The sequence below is a fragment of the Apostichopus japonicus genome, chromosome 21, assembly GCF_037975245.1.
Source record: "Apostichopus japonicus isolate 1M-3 chromosome 21, ASM3797524v1, whole genome shotgun sequence".
In the NCBI taxonomy this organism is placed as follows: Eukaryota; Metazoa; Echinodermata; class Holothuroidea; order Aspidochirotida; family Stichopodidae; genus Apostichopus; species Apostichopus japonicus.
This window is the reverse complement of record NC_092581.1, coordinates 13,700,231-13,726,568: the sequence shown is the minus strand read 5'-3', so window position 1 is coordinate 13,726,568 and position 26,338 is coordinate 13,700,231. Positions and strand designations below refer to the sequence as shown.

Genomic DNA, 26,338 nt, shown 5'->3' with positions numbered 1-26,338 from the left:
CTGTCATTTTTAATACAAAAAAGGAATAAATTCCTTGTATTCCATGAAATTCCATGAAAAGAAACAACATACATTCAGCCAGTAAAATAGCCCTCAAGTTATTTCTGTAAACTATCGACCATGAAATTATCATTTCCATCCTCCCTCTCAAATTTGCCCCAAAACCTGTTGATCATGAGATATGTCAAGTAGAGGGTCTAAACAATCGAGTTAGATTTAATTTAAAAAATTCTCAATTAAAAGTTAAAAGTTAAAATATCAGACGGAACAAAACTTTGCAAAAATCTAGAAGTGTGAAGCATGTTACTTGAACGTACGTCAATTTCCTCGGAGAGTTCTTCTGCGTCCAGGCTGGTTGATGGATTGCTCAATTCCTTTTCAAATTCGGACATCCAGGTCATTTCCTCTTGCAGGAGGGACAGGAACTTTGTCCAATTGGCCGATCCTTCATTCAGACTCTGAAAAACAAAGGAGAAGGAAATGCGTAAAGAGAGAACTGATATAAACAATGTCATGCCTGGTTAAAAATAAAAAATAAAAAATAAATATAAAACTAGGAAAAGGGAAAAAAACCAATGTATAAAGATTTGCCCTTTTGCCATTGGGACTATCAATTTAAATGACTTCTTTTGTATGGAAAAAGTAGATTTTAAATTTTCTATCCAGCAAAGTACATTTTGCAAATTGTTAGTTTGTTTATCAATGTCACAACAGATGTATGAAATGTTCTAAAAGTGTGAGTTACCCTTTTTACAGCTAGTATAACAAGCCAAACCTAACACACTGTCACAGCAGATGTAACTAGCCTAGCCTTCTTTTTATCTAAGAATAAGGGCTGAAGATATTTACTGTCATTTAACCGGTGAACATTAACAGCTAATTGCACCTTTGTCAGGTCAGAAGACAACTCTCTGTAGAGGTTGTGCAGAGTTTTTTATCAGTAAATTTTATTTAAAACAGGGTTCATATTGTAATAAGTGAAAATAAAACTATAAAGTGCTACCTTGTCTTTGAAATGGCAACTTGTACCTTTCAATATTAAAAATTCTGTCCTAATCTTAAGCAACCACATAGTATCATTTAAAACAATCCCTCTTCGAACCTCTTTTCGCTTTATCCAGAGAAAGAAAGACAAGGACACTTTGACGTAATTTTACTGAGCAGATCTGAATTTATTTGTCCACTCAATCTTCACAAGACCCCGTAGGCGTTCGTTCTCAATCTTCACATCCAGACCGAGAACACAGAGGAAAATTCATCAACGTTTGAGTACTTCTTCAAGAGGTCCTTCTCAATTAAAATTGTAACGTGCATGGCCTTCAAGTTTGCCGGCATGTTCGCCTCAAGACTAAGAGATCCATCTTAGTTTCATTCACTATCAAATGTTACCTTTTAAACACGGGCAATCATATTCCTGACCTATATACAAAAGTGATGGATAGTCACGGGGGCTGTTTTCATAGAGTAAAAACTCTGTTTTCACTTAAATAGAACTTTTAAAAAAAAGGAGTAATTATTGGATAGAATGGGACTTGAACCATTGACCTTGGCATAACCAGTCCTGTGGAATACCGTAATACCGATAAAGCTATCCAGGCCTACATTAGTGGTAGTCATTATATCATATTTCTAGCTGCTCTTTCAAAATTTGTATAAAATTTCAGTCTACTTTTTAGTGTACAATTTCATAAAATGAACCTATAAACATTTCTCTCTCTAGCAGTATTTATTGACTGTAGTCTAGCAATTTGACAGATCTCTGGCAGCAAGCAAAATCAGAATTTCATGTTTGACTTTTGTGTACTTGGTCCAAATCAGGGCTGAAACATCTTGTGAACCACCTGAAACAGGTTTACAGGAAATACACAGACCTCTTTTGAGGGGGGCATGGGGAAGTAGTCAACAGAAATGCCTGACTTTTCTTTCCATTGTACAGTACCCTTATGTATCAGGAGTGCTCAGCCTGTCCGCTTCATACACAACAGTAGGAGATATGAAACTACTAAGCAAGTATGCTCATGGGAACATTCAGAGAGCTTTTTTCAACCAACCCTGGTCCAAATGTAGTATGTCGCTTTAAAGGAAATGTCTAATGCCGGTAATCTGACCTAGTTTCGTATGAGGTGTAACAGAAGTGTTAGACACCACCATCGATCCCAGAAAATACACACACAGCTGGCTACCGTCGGTAATTAGACACTACAGTACAGTCAGTACATACAGCTGCAGTCGATACCCACAGCACTGTGTATAAACGATACAGCGATGGACATCTCAGGTCCAGCTAAAGATAACAAGGTATCACGTTTCATTACTGTCTGCATTTTGTAGCGACACGAACAAAACGTCACTTGCAAGCAACAGAAGGTTAACTTTTTCAGATGGCCGCACACGGTTTGGGGCGAGTCTTCAATACCTTTAAAGTAATAGCGACAACACAGACCACTCCATTCCACTAAGAGTAAACCCTGCTGCCCTAGCTCTTACCTTTTCCCTGGCTTTTAAGTTATCAATCATAGTCTGCCACCTCTGTCTTCCGTCTTCAATATCCTTGATAATCTTTTCCGTCAGGGTGGCCGACGATTTCTCTGTGATGACGTTGGCAGCTTCCTGGATGCTATCCAAAGATGACTTCTTTCCATCCAACTCTTGCAAGGCATTCTGAAGTGTTAAACGGTACTGAGTTATCTTTCTTCTTCGTTTTTAACTCGAGAAATTTGTTCAGAAGTAAAATTATTAGAAAAAAAACAATTGCAAGTAGTTAAAATACACTTCTGGACAAAATTTTAGAAACCAACTGATATGCATCCTCACACATACATGGTGAAGAAAATTTTTCTATTATATGCTTTTTAAAATCCATTTGAAATCTAGTAAGACAAACATTAAATTATATCCATTTATACAACAACAAAAAACAGGGTCAGGGTTTTACCAACAGGTAAATTTCTATTTGAGAAATATTTTAACCAGTCTGTGAAAAAAAAAAAAAAAATTATTATAATTAACCCTCTTCTCTGGGCCTACCTCTTCCCAATTCTTAATTATTGTTACAGATTAAGCATTGAAATTCACATTTCAAACATGCTTTAGTTGGTCAATATTTCCTTCTTTCTAGGTCACGGTTTTACCAACAGACACCATTCTTTTAGAGAAATATTTTAACCAGCACACAACAAAAAGAGTTATTAATAAAATTAACCCTTTCCTCTGGGCTAACCCTTTCCCAATGCTTAATTATTATTTAATTTTTGGACAATAAAAAACTGCAAAACACGAAATCAAACCCAACTATAACAATGAAAAGTGGTATATAAACCTACCTGTATTCTCTTCAGTTCTATCTGTATCTCCTCCTCCGATTCTACTTGGAAATCCTTCCCAAAATCCTTCGCCATTTCCTCCAGATACTCTGTGAATTCCTTCGATTCCGTCTGATACTTATTTGTCTTCTCCTGGGCATCTTGGACGGCAGCTTCCTGTTTCTTGGCGAGGACCTTGATATCCTCCCAGTTCTCTTTAATCTCTCGTAGTTCCTCCTCCAGGTAGCCCGCAAACAAGGGAGTGCTCTCTTTGATCAGCTGCTCCCCCGTCTCTATCAGATTATCCATGTTGGTTTGCAGAGTTTTGATGTCGTGTTCCAAGTTCTATCGGGTGGAAGAAACAAAACCAGGTGTGCTCAGAAACGACCAACTGGCATCAGACGTTGCTCATATATACAAAACTCGCTCCTAATTAAAACGATACCTCTTAGGGTTGTTCTGCATAGGACGTTTATTTCAAAAAAGTTCAAAAACTTCCTAAGAATGGCTCAAATCCAAAAATCGTAAGAAATATTGATCTTTTAGCGACTTCCACTACAGGAACTGGATTAACTTTTAACGGTGAGCTGTAATGGTTATCAAAAAGGAATTGGCGTCAATGCTAATGCTATCACTTTGAGAAGGTTCCAACCTTCTTTGCTCCTTATCACTTTCAAATAGAATATTCTCAATAAATGTCATCAAGATACAGGTCTATTTAAATGTGCCATGAACAGCTGGATTATACAAAAACTTGACATAATTTTGCTAGATGAGCAAACTGCTTTTAGATGAAGGTTTCCAGTTCAGTATAACATGAATACCAGACATTTATTATGCTCTTACTTTGCCAAGTACACTACTATACAATGTTTGGGAAGTGCACTCTACGATTTACAGTTGACTAAGTGAACCCCAACTGATTCATATCCTGTACTAGATATGAAAAACAAACAAGCTGACACCATTCAAACAGGAAAAGTCAACAAAAACTTTAACCCTACAGAATCCACAAACTTGAAGAGAAAAAAAAAGAAGAAAAAAAAAATAGGGCTTGTGGTTAAGTGTCAACAAAGCCTGTTATTTCTCAAAATCAATTGTGTCATAGTTTACATTAATTATCCCTCTGCTGTTTATATGTGATCCCATTGATCTAAGGAGAAAAACATAATGTCAAGACAAAAATTCTAATTTTCTGGTGGGTGGATGGGGGGGGGGGCAGGAAGAAAATCTTCTCTCTTCTCCTCCTTCATATACACTGCCATTGCCATAGCTTCACCATTTTTGTAAAGTTTCAGTCTTTAGTTTAATTCTCGATATTCCTTCATACATCATCGTCATATCGGTTCAAATGTGTGTGATCTGTACTGTTTAAAAAACTCTGAATCAAAGTAACATGATCACATGAAAGCGCTCCCAAGCTGCTAGTATGCCAGGTGAATTTACTTACTGATGCACACATATTAGTTCATAGGTTCACTTACTTGTGCAGCTTTGCATAACAAAGAACATGCTTCAGAAAACACAATTTAAGGTGCTTTAAAAAACTGTTAGCTTTGACTTGAAACTACTAAAATATGTCTAAAAAATGTCTTTGAAATTGCATTTACTCGAAGAGATCGACTGTCACATTTCGCGAAACTAGACGGGCACCGATAACACACCGCCCTCTGTTGATTTTGGGTATGGCTGCAGAGCCCCATTGAGTACACTTTACCTAACATTGTTTTTAAATCCAAACCAAATATCACCTGTCAAATATGACTTTCTCAAGTTTTCACTTGATCCATGAGGAGTTCTTTCATAATAGAATCGGTCCCCTCGCACATACTGTATTTCTCTGAAATTCCTAAGAAATCCATCCCACCGGGTACCTCATTTACTTCTTTGACCGTTCGTTTCATCTGCCCCTTAAATTACTTAGCAATCCCCTCACGTTTGTCTAGATGAACTACTAATAGCTTGAAACTAAATAACAAGTGCCTCTGCAGGATTCAAAACATGATCCACTTTCACAAACATAAATTCATTATACAGACGTCAGTTTCCATGGCGATGAGGACCGGACTGAAGACTTCGAGAAGGTAGACCTGTCTTTTGCAATGTACGATGGAGATGACATTCACAAAGTCAATCCAAATATTGGTTTTCTTTCCCTACCCTTCCCCCATTCCCTCTCCTGCAAGGGAGTGTCCTCTCTTTCATCCAACCAGACTACAAAATTCTCGGCTTAAGTGGCAAACTTGCAAAACCAGAGACTTCTCAGTTTCTCACAGAAGTGCTGAATTTGTTTGCTGTCTAAAACTATTTCTGTGGTTAAGAATACTTTAGAGAAATGAAAGCTTTCCAGTATTTTCGTGTTTTTTTTCAGTTTGCAAGATACTTTTTCTTTTTTCTTTCTATAGGTTCCTAGACATGAGTAACATATCCTTCCATATTCAGAAATTGAACTAGATTTGAAATTTTCTCTAACAATCTCTTTCATACCCCCTTCTGGGAAGTGTTAAATAAAATTGAGGTGCGACCCCTGGTTACACAAAATGCAAGGTACTGAGGCTTTTGGCCGAAATGCCACTCTCCTTCCCCACCCCCCCCCAACTTCCCCTACCCAAAAAACAACAACAAGGAAATGGCTATTTAGAGATAGCCGACAACTAAGGACTGGTAAGCTCAGTTCTTAGAAGACAGGACTTGTAATCCTGATGTCACTGGTTTGATTACTGTTCTTGTCAAGACTTCTTTGCTCTTTTCAAATTTGTTTATTATTTCCCAGTAGATGGGCATTGCACTCATATTTATTAAACTTTACTTAAATAAATTATTTAATCCTTCACCTCGCATTGTTCAAGTTGAACCAGTAATAGCTGCTGCTCTCCGATAGCAGCTTCTTCGACGTTCAAGAAATGATCCACTTGAGTCATCCAAGTCTTCAAGGAGCTCAATTCCTCCTGTAACGTGAACGTAAAGAATGATGAGAGTGTAACTAAGGCAGCGAGTAAAAGAAATTAAAACATCCAAAACGACTTTGTAGGCCAAGTTGACCACTTACGAGACAGAGTAGTTTTCATTTCCTGTATGCGATGTACATTATATATATATAAATATACACTATGGACTATTCTTTAAAAGTTACTTTTAATAGTTACTCAGTAATGCTTCTTCAACAACTATCCAAAATAAGTGCATCGTGTACAATTGTTACATGCTGCCCTCTATCCTTACTTCTCCATTTTTTTTCCACTGATTCTTTTATTTATTGTTGTCTAAGTTCAAGTACGAATTCAGTAATATCTTTCTCATGCAATTGAAGGCTTTTAACTGTCACTAAATTATACTTTGAGATTTCCCAGACACGACGAAAACCTTTGTGACTTTCTCATAAACGAGGAGGCCGCAAGAGATAACGACACGCGCATCCCCTCTACTCACCTGCCATGCTGTTAACTCTTTGACCGCAGTCTTGACCTTATCCTCATTTTCTTCTGCTGACCTGGTCACATTATTCCAGGTACGGTGCAGCTTGTCCAAATCATTCTGGATGGCGTCGGATTTGTTGGGCGTTTTGACCATCAAATCCTTACCTCTCTGTCCGATGTAAGAATAATTCCTCTCTTGAGCCTTGATGTCCGTTTGTAGTTTCTGTACAAGGAGTTTGTAGCCAAATGATTTGTTAAATATATATTTCTTGTAAAAGTGTTATGCCTTCTTTTTATAGACCTTTTTTAGTGTCAAGTAGGGAAACTATGTCCGACTAAGATAGTTTATGCTACTTTTTTGAAATAATATGAATGTTTACAGCATAAAAAGGGCTAGAAAATTGAAATATTGGAGGAAATTGGGAAGAGATGATATGACAGGATAAAGCGGTGGTGAAGAGTGGATAAAGGTGTAAGAAAGGACTGAGAGAATGATGCGGTAGGGGGGGGGGGAGGAGCGGGGATTAAATATGCACATTAATGCTTGACATTGCCTGCTTATGCCAGGTTACTATCACTTTGAAGAATAGTATGTGATACTGATTTATGATATATTCAGCGTAGATTCATTAGACATCACTAGACCTCACGTGCCAAACTGTTCAGATTCTGATGATACCTTGTTCCGTGACAAGCATCAAGTATCTTTCATTGCAGGAGTTAATAGAAGTGATCCCTACTACTAAATGAACCATGTTAGGTCTCTTAGTCCCACAAGACAGCCAGAAAGTCTTCATCAATCTGAATTTCGGTGACAAATTGTTTCGTTGAGGAAGGTTTTAAGAAACTCAAAGCCCCTGCTTTGCCAGAGGGATACTGGATGTTTCAATTACCTATTAGTTTCCGTCGGCCCGGTTAAATTCATCCCACTGGCTTTCAGCCAACAAAAATAAATGGATTAAACAAATACAGACACAAAATCCCTAAAACATACAAGGTAAAAGTCTGCCACAGAGCAAACAGTTTGTAAACCTATGGCGAAGTTCTGGCGAATGTGAAGACCAAAAGAATACCTTGAATTCGTCGAGCTGACTCTCAAGTTGCTCGAGTTCGGTGACAAAGAATTCCTGAGATTTGAGCACGATGCCAACTTTCTCCAGCCAGCCCATGAGTGCTTGGAGACCCTCTTGAAAGTGCTGATAGGGGGCGCTCTCCAGGGCGGCCACGAGCTCGATCTCTCGATCTTCTAGATTCTGTCTGGATTCTTCCCAGCCTTGCCTGATGCTCTTCAGGTCTCGCTGAGTGGATCTGGACAGCGTCGATTCGTGAGACATCACCTCTCGTGCCAAACTGTTCAGGTTCTGATACCTTGTTCCATGAATATTGAACTCCTTCTGCCTTGCCTGTTTGGTAGAAAAGCCAGAGAATTAAGATCTTTGCTGGAAAGTTAAAAGTTCATAACTCTGGTCACAGCTACTCATTGTGGGGAAGAAGAAAAAAAATCTCAATTGCTTTTCATGTTTCTAAAGAAAAAACTTATTCAGGAGTTTATTGATAACTTATTGAAAAAGGGAAAAAGAGAAGCCTTGACTTAGTTAGAAAGACACAAATGTTTGGTGTACTTGGAAAAATTCATTAAACTTGACAACAGCTTAATATTACCCATGGTGCAAATTTCATGCTTAGCTGTGAATAAGTGCTTCTCTCCTCTCTTTCTTTCTAGCAAGCACCAAAAAATTTCCATGACCATTTTCTCCATCACCTCTTCTGCCTTTCTTACCCTGCATTGATTCAACATCTCTTCCATCTCTTCGACATCTTTCTCCGGTGCCTTCTGCTCGCTGAGCCATCTCTCTACGCCATCCAACACTTCCTTCAGTCGCCTTAGTTCGTCCAGAAACTCTTTGTGGATGGTCGCCTGATTCAACTTTTTCTTCCTATCTTCCAGGAGGCCTGTCACCCCCTCCCATCTTTCTCTAAATTTCTCAAGGGTGTCTTTAATGGTCACTGGACTGTCTCCTCCTGGTGATACAAGTACATTATCATGTAAAAGAATAAAAAAATAATAATTCCTTTACTTCCTTTACAAATCTCAAATCTCCAATTGCACATGTTACATAATTCTCAAATAAAATCTTGCAAGCAAACATGAAACGCTAGCTATTTCATGGCAATTTTTTCCCATTCATTCCAATACTACAATATTTGATCATGGGAAGGAGTATGTTGATTCCGTTTAGGCATGGTGAATTTTCTCCTTTTAAAATCTTCTCTCCTTGCATAAATAATCTTAATCTTCCCTTTTATATTCCCATTTTTTTATGCTCTTACATTAACTTTTTTACCAACATGTTTTCTTGAGACTTGTTACAACCCCCATCAAGATCTTCACCCCTTTCAGATTGATAGATGGCTTTCATGCCAAACTTGCAAACACCCCACCACTCAATATTTGAAGTAGTTGCTTTAATGTGAGGCCTCTGGTGGACATAAAAATCAATGAAATACCACTTCATCATCCCCCTAACAGTGCAGAGGATAGGCAGACGAAAAAATAAAACATTGATTTCAAAGAAGGCATGTAAATACGACTGAATGAGAATCTATAACCCACATAAATGTTCTTGTAGAATAAAGGAGCCAACTTTGTGACAATTTTGGCATCTCTGTTAAGAACAGAAGCAAGTAGATGTGACTGTTGGTACTTTATAAGGGAGTTACCAAACTTTACTATGAAGGACCCTGACTAAACTGTGTTTGGTGACGTAGAAAGTGCTGTCTTCCTCACTGACAGGGTAGGAGAGAAAGTAAATGATGTACATTGTGGGCAAACTAGTCTATTGAAAGGTTTCAATATTGCACAAAAAACCTGTTTGGTTTACAATGTAACTGGGACATTTATCAGTCACAAGACGGACCCCTAAGCTATTAGATGATGGACACTCTCAGCTGTCACAAGATGGACCCACCCCCACCCCTCAGCTATATGAAGATGGGACCCCTCATGCAAGGATTCACTCATACATAAGCTCACCTTTCTGGGTGAGGTTGATCAGCTTATTTCCGAGCTCTGATACTGTTTTCACCCTCATAGTTCTCTCTCTAAGTCCACTGTCCAAAGTCTGACGAGGAAGATAATACACATGCTCAGTTATTCCAACAAAATCTAAAGAAATCTTTGGAACCACATCTCATGAAATCAACACACTGAGTTAATATAGTGAAGAACAGTATTAAAGAAAGATGAATGTACAAGCTGGTTTTGTCCTTTTTTTTTCCAAACAAAAGCTGGTTTGAAGTTTCCATTATGCTCTAGTATCTGCTGCTTTATTAAATCAACACTCAACTTGTATCATCATCAAGTTGTTTCACTTCGCTTGACTGGTCAAGTCTCACTTCAAATAAAAACAGATGAAGAAAATGAGAAACTCTGAAACCTTACAACATGATGGTTTTTTTTTTTAAAGAATATGACTGATACTGACAAGAGAGGAAGAGAAAGTATTGACTCATGTAATGAATATTCATTACATGAATATTCATTACATGAATATTCATTACATGAATATTCATTACATGAAATCATTAGTTAATGACAACGTTTAAATCTCAAGAGGGTGGTGACTTGGATTAACGGCAATCTAAATTTTGATATACAAATTTATTTGATGAAACTGATGAAACTTCATGTTATGTAACATTTACGCCATCTGTATTCATTAGTAACGCAACCAAACTTAAAGAGGCCTGTTCTTCTATTAATGATCTAACGGAAAAGCACCGCTAGACTTTTTTCCCACCAAATGCAAGATAATTAAAATTTCATTGAAACTTCATATCACTGTTTCATATTAGTATTAATTACATTAAAACACAGAACTAGTGTTTTGTTTTACTTATCACTTCATTATTTCAAAAGAAGCTTGACCTAAAGAAGCATATGACCTACAATGTTGTGGGTTTTCAGAATCAAATAGTTTTGAAAAATGTATCAATATCGATGCCAAAACTCCAAATGTTGTTATGAAGGGGGGGCCGTTGGCCAAGCTTCTCTCATCTATCCCCAAGACATCAAGTCTCATGCCGAGGAGTTTGAATATTACAAATATTGAACATTTATGCAGCTGACAGAACACACTCGCCATGAAGCATTCTGAGATGTTTATATAACGGCCCCCCTTCTATCAGCTTTCCACGATACCTGCCCTGTTTCTCTCGTCGATAAATCAATACCTTTCTTTGAGGTACGCTCCAAGAGGAGGCGATCCATAATGTAAATATAATTGGTCTCTCAGGGAAGTTCAAATATAGTATAAAGCCAAGGGTGAACCAAACTGATCTACTTCCCCAAAAGCACACAGATGCCCTTTTTTGTTGTTCTACCTTCGCAGAATCCGATCGTAAATGACTTCGCGGATGCTTCCGTGCAGAGAGACAGGGGGTGCACTTGTTGGTGGAGCTAAAGTACTTTGTATAACTTTACAAAGTCATTAATATCTTACATTAATGAAACTTTCATCCCTCTCTGTTTATTCAGTGAACAAGGCGACATGGAAAGTGATTTTTTATCACATTTTAACGTATAGTATTTATATATATATATATATATATATATATATATATATATATATATATATATATATATGTAATCTACTAAGTGCTACTTCTCAATTCAACACCTATTTACAAGAGGAGTAGTAGAACCAGGAGGGAGGGAGGGAGGGATGGAGAGAGGGATGGAGGATGGGGGTGACACACGTGGCACAAGTCCTCCACATTTGTGACAGGCTTCCAAAGCGCCCGTTTCATACTCATAATGGTGGATCTACCTATGAGGTTCTGAAGAACTCATCCAAGCATTGCTTTTTTTTAAGTTACCTTATTTTCCAAATTTTACTTCTGCCGACTACAAATGACAACTCTAATAATGAGTATCTAAATTGTGGCACTGCAGGAAAACATGTCCTACAAATCTAGTGACCTTAGCTACAAAACTCTTACGTGTATTTTTAAATCTTTGTTTTTCTTGGGGGTGGGGAGTTGCCAGTGGGAAGGGGGCAAACACCGATGGTGCTACTCACGGCAAAAATTTGAATTTGGTCGTTGAGGGATGGGTCATCAGGTGTGGGTTCTCCAGAGGAACATATGACTTGTTCAGTGTCCTCCAACCAGGTCACCAAGCTGTCTAGTTCTCCATCAAACTGCTTCTTCAGGACCAGATCTTCACTCGGTCTCTTCAAGACTGGAGACGAAGACTCGACACTCGTCACCTCTGCCATGACGGTCTGCTCCGAGAGAAACTGAGCCACCTAACAAAGAAAGAAATTGGACGGATTTATTAGCCTGTAAATCAAAACTGCATGTTTGGTACAGGAAATCTCACTATTTTTCTTCTTTTCTTTATGTGTCTCCAAATTGCTATAAATGATGACAAAAGTTTTAACCAACATTTCTTTTTGAACCAAACCATGGAGAAAATGACATTATTTTTTTCACTAACAGAGGGTTTTTACATTCATAATCTGACATCTGAAATTGTGAGCGACAAAAGTTAATTTGTGTGTCTCATTATTCTCTGAATAAAATGTCTCCAAGTGAAGCTTTGATATAAGCCGTTGTCTAGGATTCCAACATGGATCAAGTTTCACACTAAACCTTGCCATGTTCCCTAAACTTTGACCCGACTCAACTAGCACCACTGTCTTATTGCATAGATACATGCATGTTACACATTTCCAACTGGTCAAAAGTTGGAAAGGTGTTATCCTGTTTCCTTTAACTGTAAGACTAAGATGTTGCATCAAAACTAGAAAAAGAAAACTTTCTCCTGAAGTTCCTAAGATATTTAATATTTTTTTTATTTTATATTTGCATACCAGCGATAGGTGTCAAAGCGCTTTACAGACGTTATATATATTACCCCTGGTCAATGATAACCTGTCCCAGTGACAATCCCTCCAGTCGGCAGCAGTTATATACTGCGCCCAATGACAAGTTACCTCACAGGTACCCATTTAACCCCTTGGTGGAGAGAGGCAAGTGAGATAAAGCATCTTGCCCAAAGACACAACGTAATAAACTAGGCAGGAACCGAACCAGCAATCCTTGGATCACGAGTCCGACGCCTTAGCCAATTGGCCACCACGCTCTCAAAAGACATACCTCTTTGTGTCAAAAGACATACCTCTTTGGACTGTTCCTCCATCTGTTGGACTAAGTTGTCCCATCTTTGCGAGTACTCATCGAGTGTGTTTTGGACGGACTCTAGAGACGTATGGTCAGTACTGATTTTGGTCAAGGAGTTTGCTAGCGCTTGGGCGGCATTGTTGAGTCTGTCAAACTCTTTATGCTGAACTTCTAAATCCTGTTCCAGAACCTACAAATAATAATGTAAACAACAACAACAATTGCTGCGTGACTCTTCTCATGATGGAAACTTGTCATTGTGATATTATTCCAGAGTCTTGCAAGGAATATAAATGTTTGAAACCAAAGTATGATGTATGAAGTTTTAATATTGATATACTTTCACTCTGCAAATGCCATCAGTTTTTTTTTACCGCTAAAATAGTTTGGCCAGGTGCATTTTGCTGCCCTTCTGGGCTACAAGTATTTCAAATTGGCTGTCCTTATAAGAAAATGTCTTCCTGAGGTTATAGCATAGTTTGATATAATAATAATAATATTTGCTTTTTATATATAGCGCTTTATACCAGCGATAGGTCTCAAAGCGCTTTACAGACATTATATTACCCCTGGTGAATGATAACCTGTCCCTCCCAGTCGGCAGCAGTTATATACTGTGCCCAATGACAAGTTACCTCACAGGTACCCATTTAACCCCTTGGTGGAGAGAGGCAAGTGAGATAAAGCATCTTGCCCAAAGACACAACGTAATAAACTAGGCAGGAATCGAACCAGCAATCCTTGGATCACGAGTCCGACGCCTTAGCCAATTGGCCACCATGCTATCACATATAATAATGTATCCATGATGAACTTTATTCATTCCATTATACAAAGAGGTGGAGGAGGACTGCAGAAGCAATGCTCTTACAAGCAGTCTCCCTTTTCATAAAGCCAAGGAATAATTACTGAGAACAAACACAAACAAAAAACAAGAAAGGGATGAAGGAAAAGGTTTTCAAGAAACTAATTCCATTTTTACAATATGACCTGCTGTTTTGTTTCAATCACTACTTGTTCCATCTTTCATGGTATTAACTACAAATGCTCACACTAATAAAAACTTTCAACACTTTTTGCCGCATGAATATCTTACCTTCAGCTCTTTGGCTCTGGAGAGAATGTCATCTTTGGTTTCGACTCTAACCAGCGTCATCTCCGTGAGGATGGTTTCCTTCTCTGTCAACCAATCTCCGAATGACTTCTTCTCCCTTTCGAAACCATTCCAGTCCTGGAGGAGATTTTGAAGGGTTGTGAAACGGTTGGTGGTCCACTCGCACACTTGAGCCCATCGCTCGCCAAGGCTGGTCAGCTGTTCCTCAAGCTCAATAGTAGCTGATGAAGAGTACGTCAAAGTTAACATGAGATCGCCAACTCTTAAAACGGATCAAATTATGTCGATTCTGTCCCACACCCCCTCCTACGCACCCTTATATCATGCTTGATTGATGTCTGGCAGTCTAAAATGACAGTATCATCATAAGGTAAATTTACCAAGAAATATTTGGAAACTCCTTCAATAATCAGAAGTAATATAAAACATAAATGAGTAATTTTATAATTAATGTGATTCATTAATTTCAATCAAAATTTACAATTGCTTTGTTTTTCAAGTCTCATTTAATGGATGGAAGCTTAAATTTAGACTATCTTCCATCCCAGCAGATGATCTCAGCAGAAACTTTGAACATGTATAACTATTACTTCAGTTTCATATATTACTAAAGCAAGAACAACAGATGCGTTTCTTTACTTTTGGTTAAAATCTCATCTCCTTTCAACGAACAAACAAATTTGATGTAGTAATAAAGATGTTATGAAAAGAAAGTAGAGATGTTCTTACCATTTTCTGACGACACTTCGTCCACAACAACCACCATGTGAGAGAGCGAGTTCACTTTCTTTTGTTCATTTTCGAGTTCCGCTTGCAAGGTCTAGAAGTAATGAGAAGAACAAATCTGACAATAAAGTTTGTACTTAATTATTAAATCAAAAAAAGAAACAATCAATCGATTAATCCATCAGTCAAGACACATTTCCCGTTCGACTAAATTTAAATAATGGGGCTTGATTCCACCATTTTGCAACTGACACCTCATGAATAAACATGCGCCGTCTACTTTTCATCTCGAAGGATTAATGAAATGAGAAGATCCGGCCGGTAAACCAAATTGACAAGTTACTGGCAGGCTTACAAGAATTAACAAACTAATTAGAGATAATATGTTCTTGTTTTAATCTGTCTGTGTTAATTAGTTCTCTTTTTACGTGTTTCTGGAAGTTAAATCATCCCACCGATACTTTTCGAACTAACACAAGATAAATTTTCATCAGTTTTGAAGTCGTTACTAACCACAATGAATAGCACTGATTTTTAGTATTGACTGAAAAGCAAACCTTACTAATATCACATCATCCCATTGTATCATTTATCAGTCAAAGGGGCAAACAAAATCTTATTATCAAAGGTATGAGAGCGGAAGTGCGCTGGATACTTTAAATGTTTATTTCATGTTTAGAATGATTGAGATCATATTAACACTGAACAATAAATTATAGAAAATACATCCAGGATATTTCAGAATTCAGCAAAATACCATACAGAGTGCTCAATTTTTTATTTCACAATGTGATTGTTTCTGTTTTGACCACTTGTAGAAAATTGTGGTAGCCTTGTAACATACTGTGAGAGCCCTGAACACATATGCAAATGACGACACCAAGGATAGTTCAGTTTTTTTAGCCAAATCTTTAAGTAATATTATCAACTGTGTTCTGGTTTTTTTTCGATACAAACTATTTTACACTTCTTAACACTATTAGGATACAACAGTTCAAATGACACATGCACATTATTTAGTGTAACAAAGACACCTTATACTGGACACAACATTGTAGGTATACTGCAGTCAAAACGTTTTTAATATTTTCAAATTCTATTCAAAAAAACATTTATGAAAGAAGCCAAACAGTTTTGTAGATGTGCATGATGTATTTTTGATCAATCACATTTTGATTGATCTAATTTTGATGGATAAGAAATAGTCTGTGCAATATTTCCCACCACAATTTGAATGCTGCGTAATGCAACGAAACTCAAAATAAAGATTTCAAACTGTAAGTATGACTGGATTGTTTAGAGGTGAAAAACAAGAATCATCATTGATATTAGCAATGACATAATTTCCAAACACAAAGTAAACAATGCAGCTAGACCTGCATATCTGTAATGTTTACAAGTCCCACAGGCAGCAATTCAACTAGTATAATGCTACACAAAAGGGTCAAAATGTTATACAAGTCCAAAGAGGTATAACCCTTTTTATACTCAGGAACCATAGTATTATTAAAAGGGACAAAATCCAGAGACTTCAAAACTAATACTCAAATTATCCCCTATCCAGACCAAAATTTGTGTTAAAAAATGTGCTATCTGAAGACATAAGCCATTGCCTCAGCTTCGGTAACAACAAACCAGTTCAATTTCATTTGATTTAATTATCGTGTCTCCAAACACACGGGGGCAAAATTGAAGGGAAAAAAGGAGGACAATGGGAAAACTACTTTCAATACAACGGTAGACGGCAAACTACAAGTTAAAAGCTCACAAAAAGTGTCGGATAAATTTCTGATCGATTCTACGCCCCAAATTACTGTAAGGTTAGATGACTGATACCTATGATAACAGTAACACAAGTAACAAGGTGTCAATCTCATTACGGCAGAGTAAATTTGTCTCGCCTCTCATGTAGGTAAAGTTACGTCAACTTTCAATCTTGGGGAGTATAATTCGAAGAGATTGCACTATCCATGGAGCGCATTTAAAACATCTGAAACTGGTCTACATAAAATTGAATATCTTGATTCAGGTAAAGATGGGGCTACTCGATAAAATTCGAGGGTTGAAGAGACTGTTTGGTGCTATCGAAAATCGTTACTTGTAAAGAAGTGCAAACTGCGTTAATAGTACTTGATTCACAATAGCTTACACTTCAGCATACATGTTTAACCAGGAAACAGTGAAGTGGGTTTCAAACTCTTTACAACAATAACAAATAAATGGGAAATCAAATATACAACATTTTAACCCCAACGAAAAACCACACGAGACGAGAGCTTGTGCACTTCTTGAACCGACCCCTTCACTGCCCCTTCATAACCACCAAGCAATGTATCGGGTGAGTAATAATTGGCACAGCAAATTTTTGTATATCAGATGTATTTTCCAGGTTTTTGCATTATTTTAACATTTAATACCACTGTAGAGAAAGTTAACCATCACAGTTATCAAGAGTTAACCTTCGCCCACGATACTTTCGTATGTTTGCACATCTACTCTCATTTGCACATAACTCTCTGGGGCAAAACAAAAATTGTCTTCAATAAACAGTCAAAAAGTTACGGAATGTTACGAACGATAACATATTCTGTGCGAGGTTATAGATACATTATTAAGTGTTTAGAAGAAACAAGATACTCCTTTGCAACAGTTTTCAATAAATGGATGAATTGTGGACGATTTGTTATTATTACCTTATGATTTTCAATTTGACTTTTGACATCTTCTAGGCTGGCTCCCACCTCTGCCTCTACAGCGATACTCTCTTCCATCTTGTTCAACCACACATTCAGGTCATCAAGCTGTTTCTTCTGAAGGTCCATCAAGACCTCATGGAGCCTGCAAGATATTTAGAAAGAAGGAGAGGTTAAACAGCAGTGGCGGAGCTAGGGGTATTGGTCAGGAGGGGCGAGAATGGACTGTAGGGGCGCCATCGACACTATCAGAGCTATATACGGCTCTGGACACTATCTAAGCGGAGCGCCACCACTGGTTGGCACGTAGCGTACAGAAATTTTTTGAGTAAAGATACACCCTAGATCGCCGGAAATGACCCTTTCCGGGCCTGGCTAATTTGCAGATAAACGAAGAATAAATAGGTGTCATCACCAAATTACACCAACAAAATGTTGCAAATGTCAATAGGTAGATGAGAGCGCAATAAAAAAGTCAATAATTGCGAATAAGTAAAAAGTGGTATATAGCTGAAAAGGGCGCCAGCAGTCCATTTGAGTCTGTCAAATTGTGGCAAATGTCAATAGGTAGATGAGAGCGCAATAAAGAATTCAATAATCGCGAATAAGTAAAAAGTGGTATATAGCTGAAAAGGGCACCAGCAGTCCATTTGAGTCTATCAGGGGGGGGGGCATCCGCCCCCCCCTGACTGAATGGACGCTCCGCCACTGTTTAACAATTCCAGCACCTTGGTTTTTATCGTTTAGGAGAACTGTCATCTGTGGTCCAGAACCAAACAAGTTAAAGGTCTGTGGTCATTGTTATTGCCTCGGAATATGCAAGAAAGGCTAGTACTACTATTATCACCAAAGAACATTCCTCTTAAAGAAGTATGTGTAGGACCAACATTACTATATACAAAAAACAATTTTATTATTTATGCCCTCTCTGTTACAAAGAACATTCACTTTCTCTTTATAGGGTACTTTAAGCCCATTTGCTACAAAAAATGGCAACTTAACCTGTATTTGGCAAATGAAATGAAACTTCTTCACAACAACGTCAAAAAAGAACCATCGGGAATTAGGTTTCTGGCAACAGCTCTAGGATGAAAACATTTAAGTGCAGCAAGTCATTTGAATACTGCACATATGCTGTGACATATCAGAAATAACAAACAATCTGTCAACAGTTCAGAAATTTCGACACTTTTCTGATCCACCTTTTACAAGAAATGCTGCGTAGTTTAACGGTCTACCAGATTTATCCCATAACAAAATAGTTGGTGTAGTAAAGGATGACAAAGCCTATATAGTCTAGTTCTGTGCCTGAACACCAGAGGGCATACCACGGGTGGCATCTGCTGTATTCAGTTTCTAGATTTCAAAATATGAAATATGTATAGCACTATCCACCAACCACAGCTATCCATTGCTAACAATAAATCTACTGTATTTCTCAGCTCCCTGAAATGTGTAAACAAAATTTGACTCAATTGCTAGTCTAGATGAGGCAGGAGGAAAAACAGCTAAATACCAAGCTACTTGTGACTGACTCCTAACTGACACAATCCATGAAATAGTATGTTATGTGGGGCATATGGCTTTCTGAAGTGGTTTTACTTTTACAGATTAAAACGTACTGGGTTCAGTTCACACACATCATAAATAACGACAAATCATTGTAAAGAGGACACAATATTCTTCAAAATGACATAAGAAAGAGTTTTCTGAGTGCTGTACTTTGAAAGTTATGAAAAGAGTTAACGCGAAATGTGCTTATTTTGTAGCGATATTTGCTGCGTAACAGGGTGTTTTATGCCGAGTTCCGCAAGGATTCCATATGTAAACTATTCTTACAACCTAGATTCCCCTATTTGGTTACCATATGTTGGATCACTGAGAAATGCCCAACATGAAATGGACTCTCTTATTTCACAAAATGCCAAGTTCAATATAGCAGTTTGAATTCTTGGTTATCTGAGGAAGGCCCACAATCTGCCATTCAATGGAGATACCTTTGTAGTAGTAAATCCATCATCAAAAACCATTTCAAAATGTACTCAGACTTCTCTTCCCTGATGTGGGTTTGCCTAAACGCAAGGTCAACGAGTTAATTGATTTACAAAAGAGCATTGTCACTCATTACCTCCTTCGATAGTCACACAGAAATGTTTAATGGAGTTAAGTAAGGTATATCTCCAGAGGAGTAACATAAAAGTTATCGGAAGACCAGGGGAAACGTCGCCATTAACTCTCTGATGAAACAAATGCTTCACTGTTTGATTTGTGGGACATTTGTGGGACATCTCCTATAACACTACGTTTGGTATTTATTGCCATTTTTACAAATGCCATAAATCTCTCAATATTGTTATCAGTACAAAAATATCAAACTTTGGTTGACAATGAATTTCTCTAACATCATATTTTCAATTGTTAAAAAATAACTTAAAAATGATCTATTAAATATTTTAATCTAATTATTATATAAAAAGTATTGCATCTGCATTGATAGGTAATTTATGTCATGGAAACAGGGTTATTAACCTCTAAAATGAATAAAAAAAAGGTTTAGCCTAGGTATCAGTTCACCTATTATCATGTGTGTTAGGCTACACTTCTTGTCCAGGGAGGTCAAGACAAGGAATCAATAAAGGAACACAGATGTTGGAAATCCTTGGTTTTTACATCACTGTATCAAAATTGCACCAATAACCATATGGCTCTTGTCACTCTAGTACATACTTTCGACCTTTGACACAAAATTATGCATCAAAAAGACATTCATTTATGAATCAACTAATTTTTGTTCTGCATTGTCCTCGTAAGCCTATAGCCCATCACATAGAGACTGTTTCAAGACTTTTAAGCATCTTTCAAATCAAAAACAAAACTGAATACCCAGTGTCTGAAGTCAATATCATGTTTCAACAGCTTTAATTACTTACACAGCTTGTCTGTCCATGGCCGCTACTCTTAAGGCCTCCCAACGGCTGTTGAGTAGTGTCATCTGCTCTCTGATCTCTGCCTCTTCACTCTCAGCGACTTTGTTGTCCAGGATGAGACGGTTGCCTTCCTGAAGGGCATTTCCAACGCTGTTTTGGTGAGAGGTCAGTTCCATCATGAATGTCTGAACGGAGAAGCAAAATGGAAGATGTTGACGAGAAAAAGAGTTGTTGAACTATCAGTCATGGCAGACAATGGGTAACTGTAGGAGATGGGTTGTGGGGTTGCGGGGTGGGTTTGCTTTTAAGAATGGATGGAAGCAGATAGGCGTGATAGGTTTTTTTTTCTTCAAGTATGTACATAGAAAAGAGGTGCAAAAGTGTTGAACAAGACTGCAACATTTTAACTAAATCTTTCATTTGTAATCTACTAACTGCTGAACAATTGCATTCTTACATCACTAGTGGGTCTAACTCCATTTTTTACTACAAAGTAACATTTGTTACTGCACAAAATTATACCTTTAAACAAACACTCTTATTCAGCCTATGTTGTATTTCTGTCACCGGGTTTAATTATTACTAAATGACCCTTTAAACAGCCATGCAAGGTTTATCAATTAGGGCTTACTGGACTGTTGTCATCTAATACACAGGCCATTTAGCTCACTAACTCAGATGCAACACACAAACTCAATAGGGAATACTTGAGACTTTAATGGCCTCAGATGACACATTTACAATGCTTTACAAATTTTTCCAAGGACAAAGTGGTGTTGATTGTCACCCATGGATGATCTTTTGTTTAAATGAAGTCAACAGAATGTTTTTTAATTGAGTTTACAGAATTTATAATAACAATGCGTCAACATCAACATGAACGTCTGTACTAAGGAAATAAATTATGCTTTAAAAGGAACCTTTTCCATAGATTAACCATATTTTGAAGATTTATTATCTTGGAAACCAAAATTGCTATGGAAACATTACTAACACTGATATTTTTTTCCCCTTTTTGCTTGACTTTGATTCTGCCAAGTCATCAATTAAACATGAAAATTGTGATTAAATTTTACTCACAGATGATTGATGACAACTAAACAACTGTTTTGTATAAATTAACATTTGCCTTATCTCCCTTTTAAATCTATATTCTTTAAATTTGCATTAAACTAATCCTCCAGTTTACATGTTATCCATTTGAATGTGGCAAGGGGATTGGGAAGGGGCAAAGACTTAAATAAAATTTAAAAAATTAAAAAAATTAAAAATTAAAAAAATTAAAGAAATTAAAAAAAATTAAAATGATGAACCGATGATTTAAAACTGACCTCATGAGTGTGGAATTGTTCTTTGACTTTCTCGACATTCTCCGAGACCGTTTCCTGCACGTTAAGATGGTCTTCTGCATCCAGTAGCCAGGCCAGGACATTTTCCATGTGGCTCTGGTACGTGTCCACATCAATATCACTCATGTTGCTTAGAGACTAGAAAAGTACAAAAATACAACAAAACCATAGTCTGTATGTAGTGAAACAGTGAAAATAATCAATATTGCAAGGATATTTACCTTCACAGGTTTGGAAGTATCATCATAAAGTTTCAATTGCCTCAGTCTATGAATCTCATATTTTAACCTACACTTAGCTATTTCCATGACCTCTGCCACCCTCTCCCCCACCCCCCCCCCTCACATTCACACACACACACACACACACTGCAGTTAACACACAGATATTACAATCAACAATGAATACTATATAGGCATTTACACCTACACCTGTTTCCTAGTTAAACACTTTTTGCATGATTGAATAATGCAGTGTACATTTTGGAGGTTCACCACTTTCATTTATTTAGAAATACCAAATACTGCTTTTTAAGGTTCAGTGTACAAAAATATTGATACATCTGTGTAACTTAGTTTTGTGGTAATCTGACCATGTTTGTTTATCATGTTGCTACACTAAACTAGCAGTTACTGATCCATTACTCCATGCATGACAATGGAAAATCTATAGCCCAGTGCTATATTCATCACACTATCTGCATCTCTCCAACCCGAAGAGTAGTAACCCGGTGAGATCTTATTGAATGTAACTCATCCGTGAGTAACGGCCAAAGAGGTATTACAACCAGAGATCTGCTGCATGCAACGCTGTATCACTACAAATACATCAATCACAATATCCCTGAAGAAGAACACGTCTCCCGTGCCTACTAGCGAGTTGCATCATGATTTGTCTTGAAGTGACGAGGGTTGAGGGGGAGAGAGGGAAAAAATTGTCCGTTTCCGGTCAAACATACCCCATCCAGAGATAATGTCAAGGAGTATCTGTTCTTTTTTACGTCTTGGATGGACTGGAATGAAGGGTTACCCTCTTGTCGGAGGGAAACTTTCAGCTGTGAAGTGTATAGCCTTTGAGTGTCCTTCTCCACTGGTGTTTCACTGCGCAGTGCTTTGTACAAGGCTGCTACGTAAGTCAAGATCGACCTCTTATCGGGGTATTCAACATTCACGTCTGAGAAACACAACAGAAGAGTAACATAAATGTACATTCAATAGAGGACACTCACAAAATGGAGATGAATTGTGGAGAAGTCATATTTTTATTGGAAGGGGCAGGGGAGGCCTGAGGATGTAGGAAGATTTTCAAAGTCATCATTACTTGAACAAACAAATGTTTCATCTTTTTAAGTCAATTTTGTTGGATTCGAGTTCAAAATCTGGTCAAACGATACATAAAGTTGTTAAAGGGATCAAAATAAAGCTGGAAATGTATGATAATATAAAGTCCACAGAGAATTACATGGGAAGTGATGACGTCAGGCCAAACCTAAAAAGGTCTGCCAATGTACAGTAAGAATATATCATTTATATGTAAACAGTATGGGATACAATATTGTGTATCAAGCGATCATTGTTTAATAATTGTTGATTAATATATTGTGGGTTGAGTAATAATGATTAATACATTGATTAATATTTTTGATAAGTATACTGTTGGTTAATATCTGGTGCATTAGGAGAAGCCAAACCATCCTAACCAAATGAATCTTCTAATTAGAGTGAGGGCTATCCAATGTGGCTCCCTAGCTATGCCCGAAATCAACAGAGGGGAGCTGTCACATTGGTCTTGTTCTGCAAATCTTGACCAGCTACAGTCTCTGACTGCAGATAATAATGTTACCCTGAGTTGATCATTAGAAATATACAATTTTGGCCATAATTATTGAACAGGAGATCTTTTGAAACATTTTTTTGTTTGAAATTTCAAGTAAAACTTATTTGTTTTAAACTCCTCAATTTATTTTATTCAGTAGGCCAAACTTCCAAAATGGATCCCAATATGTCTATACGTGCAAGTTCATCAAGTGTGTTCCCATTCTTCTGAGAGCTTTCAAATGATCATGTAACTTTCATGTAGAGATGATTAAACAGTACAGATTGTTTACATTAGGACTGGTACATAACAGCGCCCTCTGTTTATATGCTGGAGAGCCCCATTGCCTGCGCATATTACATAGTTTGCTCAGTATCACACAAAGTTACAATTCCATACAAAATTCAGCCTTAAAGAAATTAAAAAGCACACATCCCAAAAAACCTGTTTATTGATGCCAACCATTTTTCGGTTACACGGGGGGAGGGGGGGGGTTGGCAGCTCCACCTCAACAAATATTGCAATAAAAATTAAAAGAAATGAAACTTCCACCGCCTTCCGACTCATCGGCAACTTCTTTCCTTTTCACAAGGCTTCTTCTACACTCTGACGTTTAAGCATTTTGAACCATTTCCAAACCAAAAAAACATTCTCTCTGCCACAGATGATTAACAAGAACGATAAATAAACACTTTAATATTTGTCTGTTCTATACTGGTTTGTGTCCTCCTTTCTCGCAAGGTCCAAACTTAAATCTAGCAAACCATTTGCAAAGTCTGTGAGAACTCCCTGACTCAGGTCACAATGTAACATCCTTTCCATCTGTCCATAGTAATTCTTCAATATAAATTCCAACAGCTAAAACCACAGTATACGGCATGGTACTACTACTACTCCTATTACTAATTCCACAACATGGCAACTACATCTCTTAATACATTCCAAACGCAAGTGCAGCCCGGTATCTAGTCAGAATAAATTTTTTCAACCTCGTCTTCCTTTTCCGAACGTTATCTCTCCTCTTTCCCGATAATAAAGCTTCGGAGACAATTATAAATGATCCTTGCTTGCTTTATTACAGACGAGAATCTCAACTCAAACGCACTGGAACTTGAGGAATGCTCTCACTGTGATAACGAACGACCATTTCAAGTGAAGATTCCAAAGTAGTTACCTGCAATTATTCTACGAAATGATTCAAATATCAGTCACGCTTTGTTAAAGGAACGCTCACCAAGTAGGTGAGCTGTCCTTCTGCTACTTTTCGAGTCAGGGTTCACCACAATTGTGGATTTTTGAGAAATGCGTATGACGCCATTAGCAGTGGTACCTGAACCGCACGTGTTCAACGAGGAAGAAGAAAGCAGGGGAAGGGAGGTTGGGTGGGCGGAGGTGTCATGAGAGGGGGGGGGGGGTGGTGGAGGTATACAATCAATGACTAAAGATGACAGATGTATAGGAAGGCTTTAACTTACAGATTTGTATTCTGCTGTTTGCTTTATTGACTTCCTGCCTCTCCTCCCCCACAGCTCCCTCCCCCCACACCCCCACCCCCTCCCCACACACACATACATTGACACACACAACTTTCCCTGTCCAATGTACAAAGTTCCCAATTTGAGAAGAGTTTCAAGGAAGCTTTAGTTAACAACTATGTGATATGATACTGTAATCAACAAGGTGGCAGGCCATGGTCAGTATCCAATAACAGTAGTCACTTATGAACAAATCAAAACATTCCTTCTTTAATCCAAGAGTTACATTAAGCAGGTAATTAGCAGTTTACCAAGATAATGGGACAATCGCAATCCTTTCCACCCCCTCTCCCAGAAGCAATTCTTATACATGCAAATTACAAAAGTATTATAAAAGTGCTATAGGTCTTATCTAACTATATTGATGTTTGTTTGGAAAAGGAACAGCCTTAAAATTAGGAAGATCTTAAGTGTCTGTTACTGCAAAAAACTAAAAGTTTTCTTGTGTTCAAGGGTGTTGTCATGCATGTACTTTGGTTGTGATTTCACCTGACCGGTGGGAGAACTGGGAGGGTACAGGGTGAGGTTGGACAGGTACAGTCATGAAGAGTTGACATATAATTACTACAAATTATTTAGATAGATGGGAGAGAGACACGTACATAAGTTTAGTGAGGATAGGAAATAATTCAGTGACTACTGATGGATATACCTTGTACTGATACTGTGCTTAACATAGAAATGAGTAGAACAAAATCCAGGGGGGGGGGGTATGATGACCAGTTAACCAGTGTCCTAAGGATTAATGGGCAAACGATGCAAGATTTAACCAGTTAACAATAAAAACTGAGCTGGTTACCCATCACCATGTCAGGAATTGGACATTGTTCTCCAGATTTTGTATTAAGTGGCATTTAGGGGGGAATCATTCTGGAAGATGGACTATAAGGTTATTACAGACAGGTTTATATTTATGATGAAAATCATGTTCTTGCTTGTACACATTCATGATTACCCTATATGTATGTATATGTATGATTTGATTTTATCAGTGAACAATTAAGAACTGGTGATACTTTCATGGCAGAAGAGAACAGTTATCAGAACTCTCTCTTTTAATGCTTTGACCACTATTCCCCCACCCCCCCTCCCCTCACTCTCCTGCAAATATCCATGGTCCTAAACAAAGGTTTATGACTTTGGTTTGATCCTGGGATAGGATTCTTCATGGGAGATGGCCAATATTAACAAAGAAAACAATCTGTGATAAATTTAGAAGACAGTGTTTGTTAGGTGGTGGAGAACAGATGTTCTAACCAGAGGGGTATGCATAAT

General features: G+C 37.7%; 1 protein-coding gene across 2 annotated transcripts in view; it reads right to left on the bottom strand.

Moving 5' to 3' along the window:
* Nucleotides 1-26,338, bottom strand: part of LOC139963062 (dystrophin-like) — a 237,055-nt gene that overhangs the window by 100,269 nt on the left and 110,448 nt on the right. For both annotated transcript variants that reach the window (XM_071963541.1, XM_071963540.1), the window contains exons 10-25: nucleotides 22,672-22,886; nucleotides 21,696-21,851; nucleotides 20,368-20,549; nucleotides 17,438-17,582; nucleotides 14,748-14,838; nucleotides 14,001-14,239; nucleotides 12,903-13,094; nucleotides 11,800-12,027; nucleotides 9,753-9,840; nucleotides 8,499-8,740; nucleotides 7,792-8,121; nucleotides 6,732-6,941; nucleotides 6,137-6,250; nucleotides 3,324-3,647; nucleotides 2,488-2,661; nucleotides 318-458 (exon numbers count right to left, since the gene is read on the bottom strand). In XM_071963541.1, the coding sequence (XP_071819642.1) occupies nucleotides 318-458; nucleotides 2,488-2,661; nucleotides 3,324-3,647; nucleotides 6,137-6,250; nucleotides 6,732-6,941; nucleotides 7,792-8,121; nucleotides 8,499-8,740; nucleotides 9,753-9,840; nucleotides 11,800-12,027; nucleotides 12,903-13,094; nucleotides 14,001-14,239; nucleotides 14,748-14,838; nucleotides 17,438-17,582; nucleotides 20,368-20,549; nucleotides 21,696-21,851; nucleotides 22,672-22,886 (3,071 nt within the window). The remainder of the gene's footprint in view (nucleotides 1-317; nucleotides 459-2,487; nucleotides 2,662-3,323; nucleotides 3,648-6,136; nucleotides 6,251-6,731; nucleotides 6,942-7,791; nucleotides 8,122-8,498; nucleotides 8,741-9,752; nucleotides 9,841-11,799; nucleotides 12,028-12,902; nucleotides 13,095-14,000; nucleotides 14,240-14,747; nucleotides 14,839-17,437; nucleotides 17,583-20,367; nucleotides 20,550-21,695; nucleotides 21,852-22,671; nucleotides 22,887-26,338) is intronic.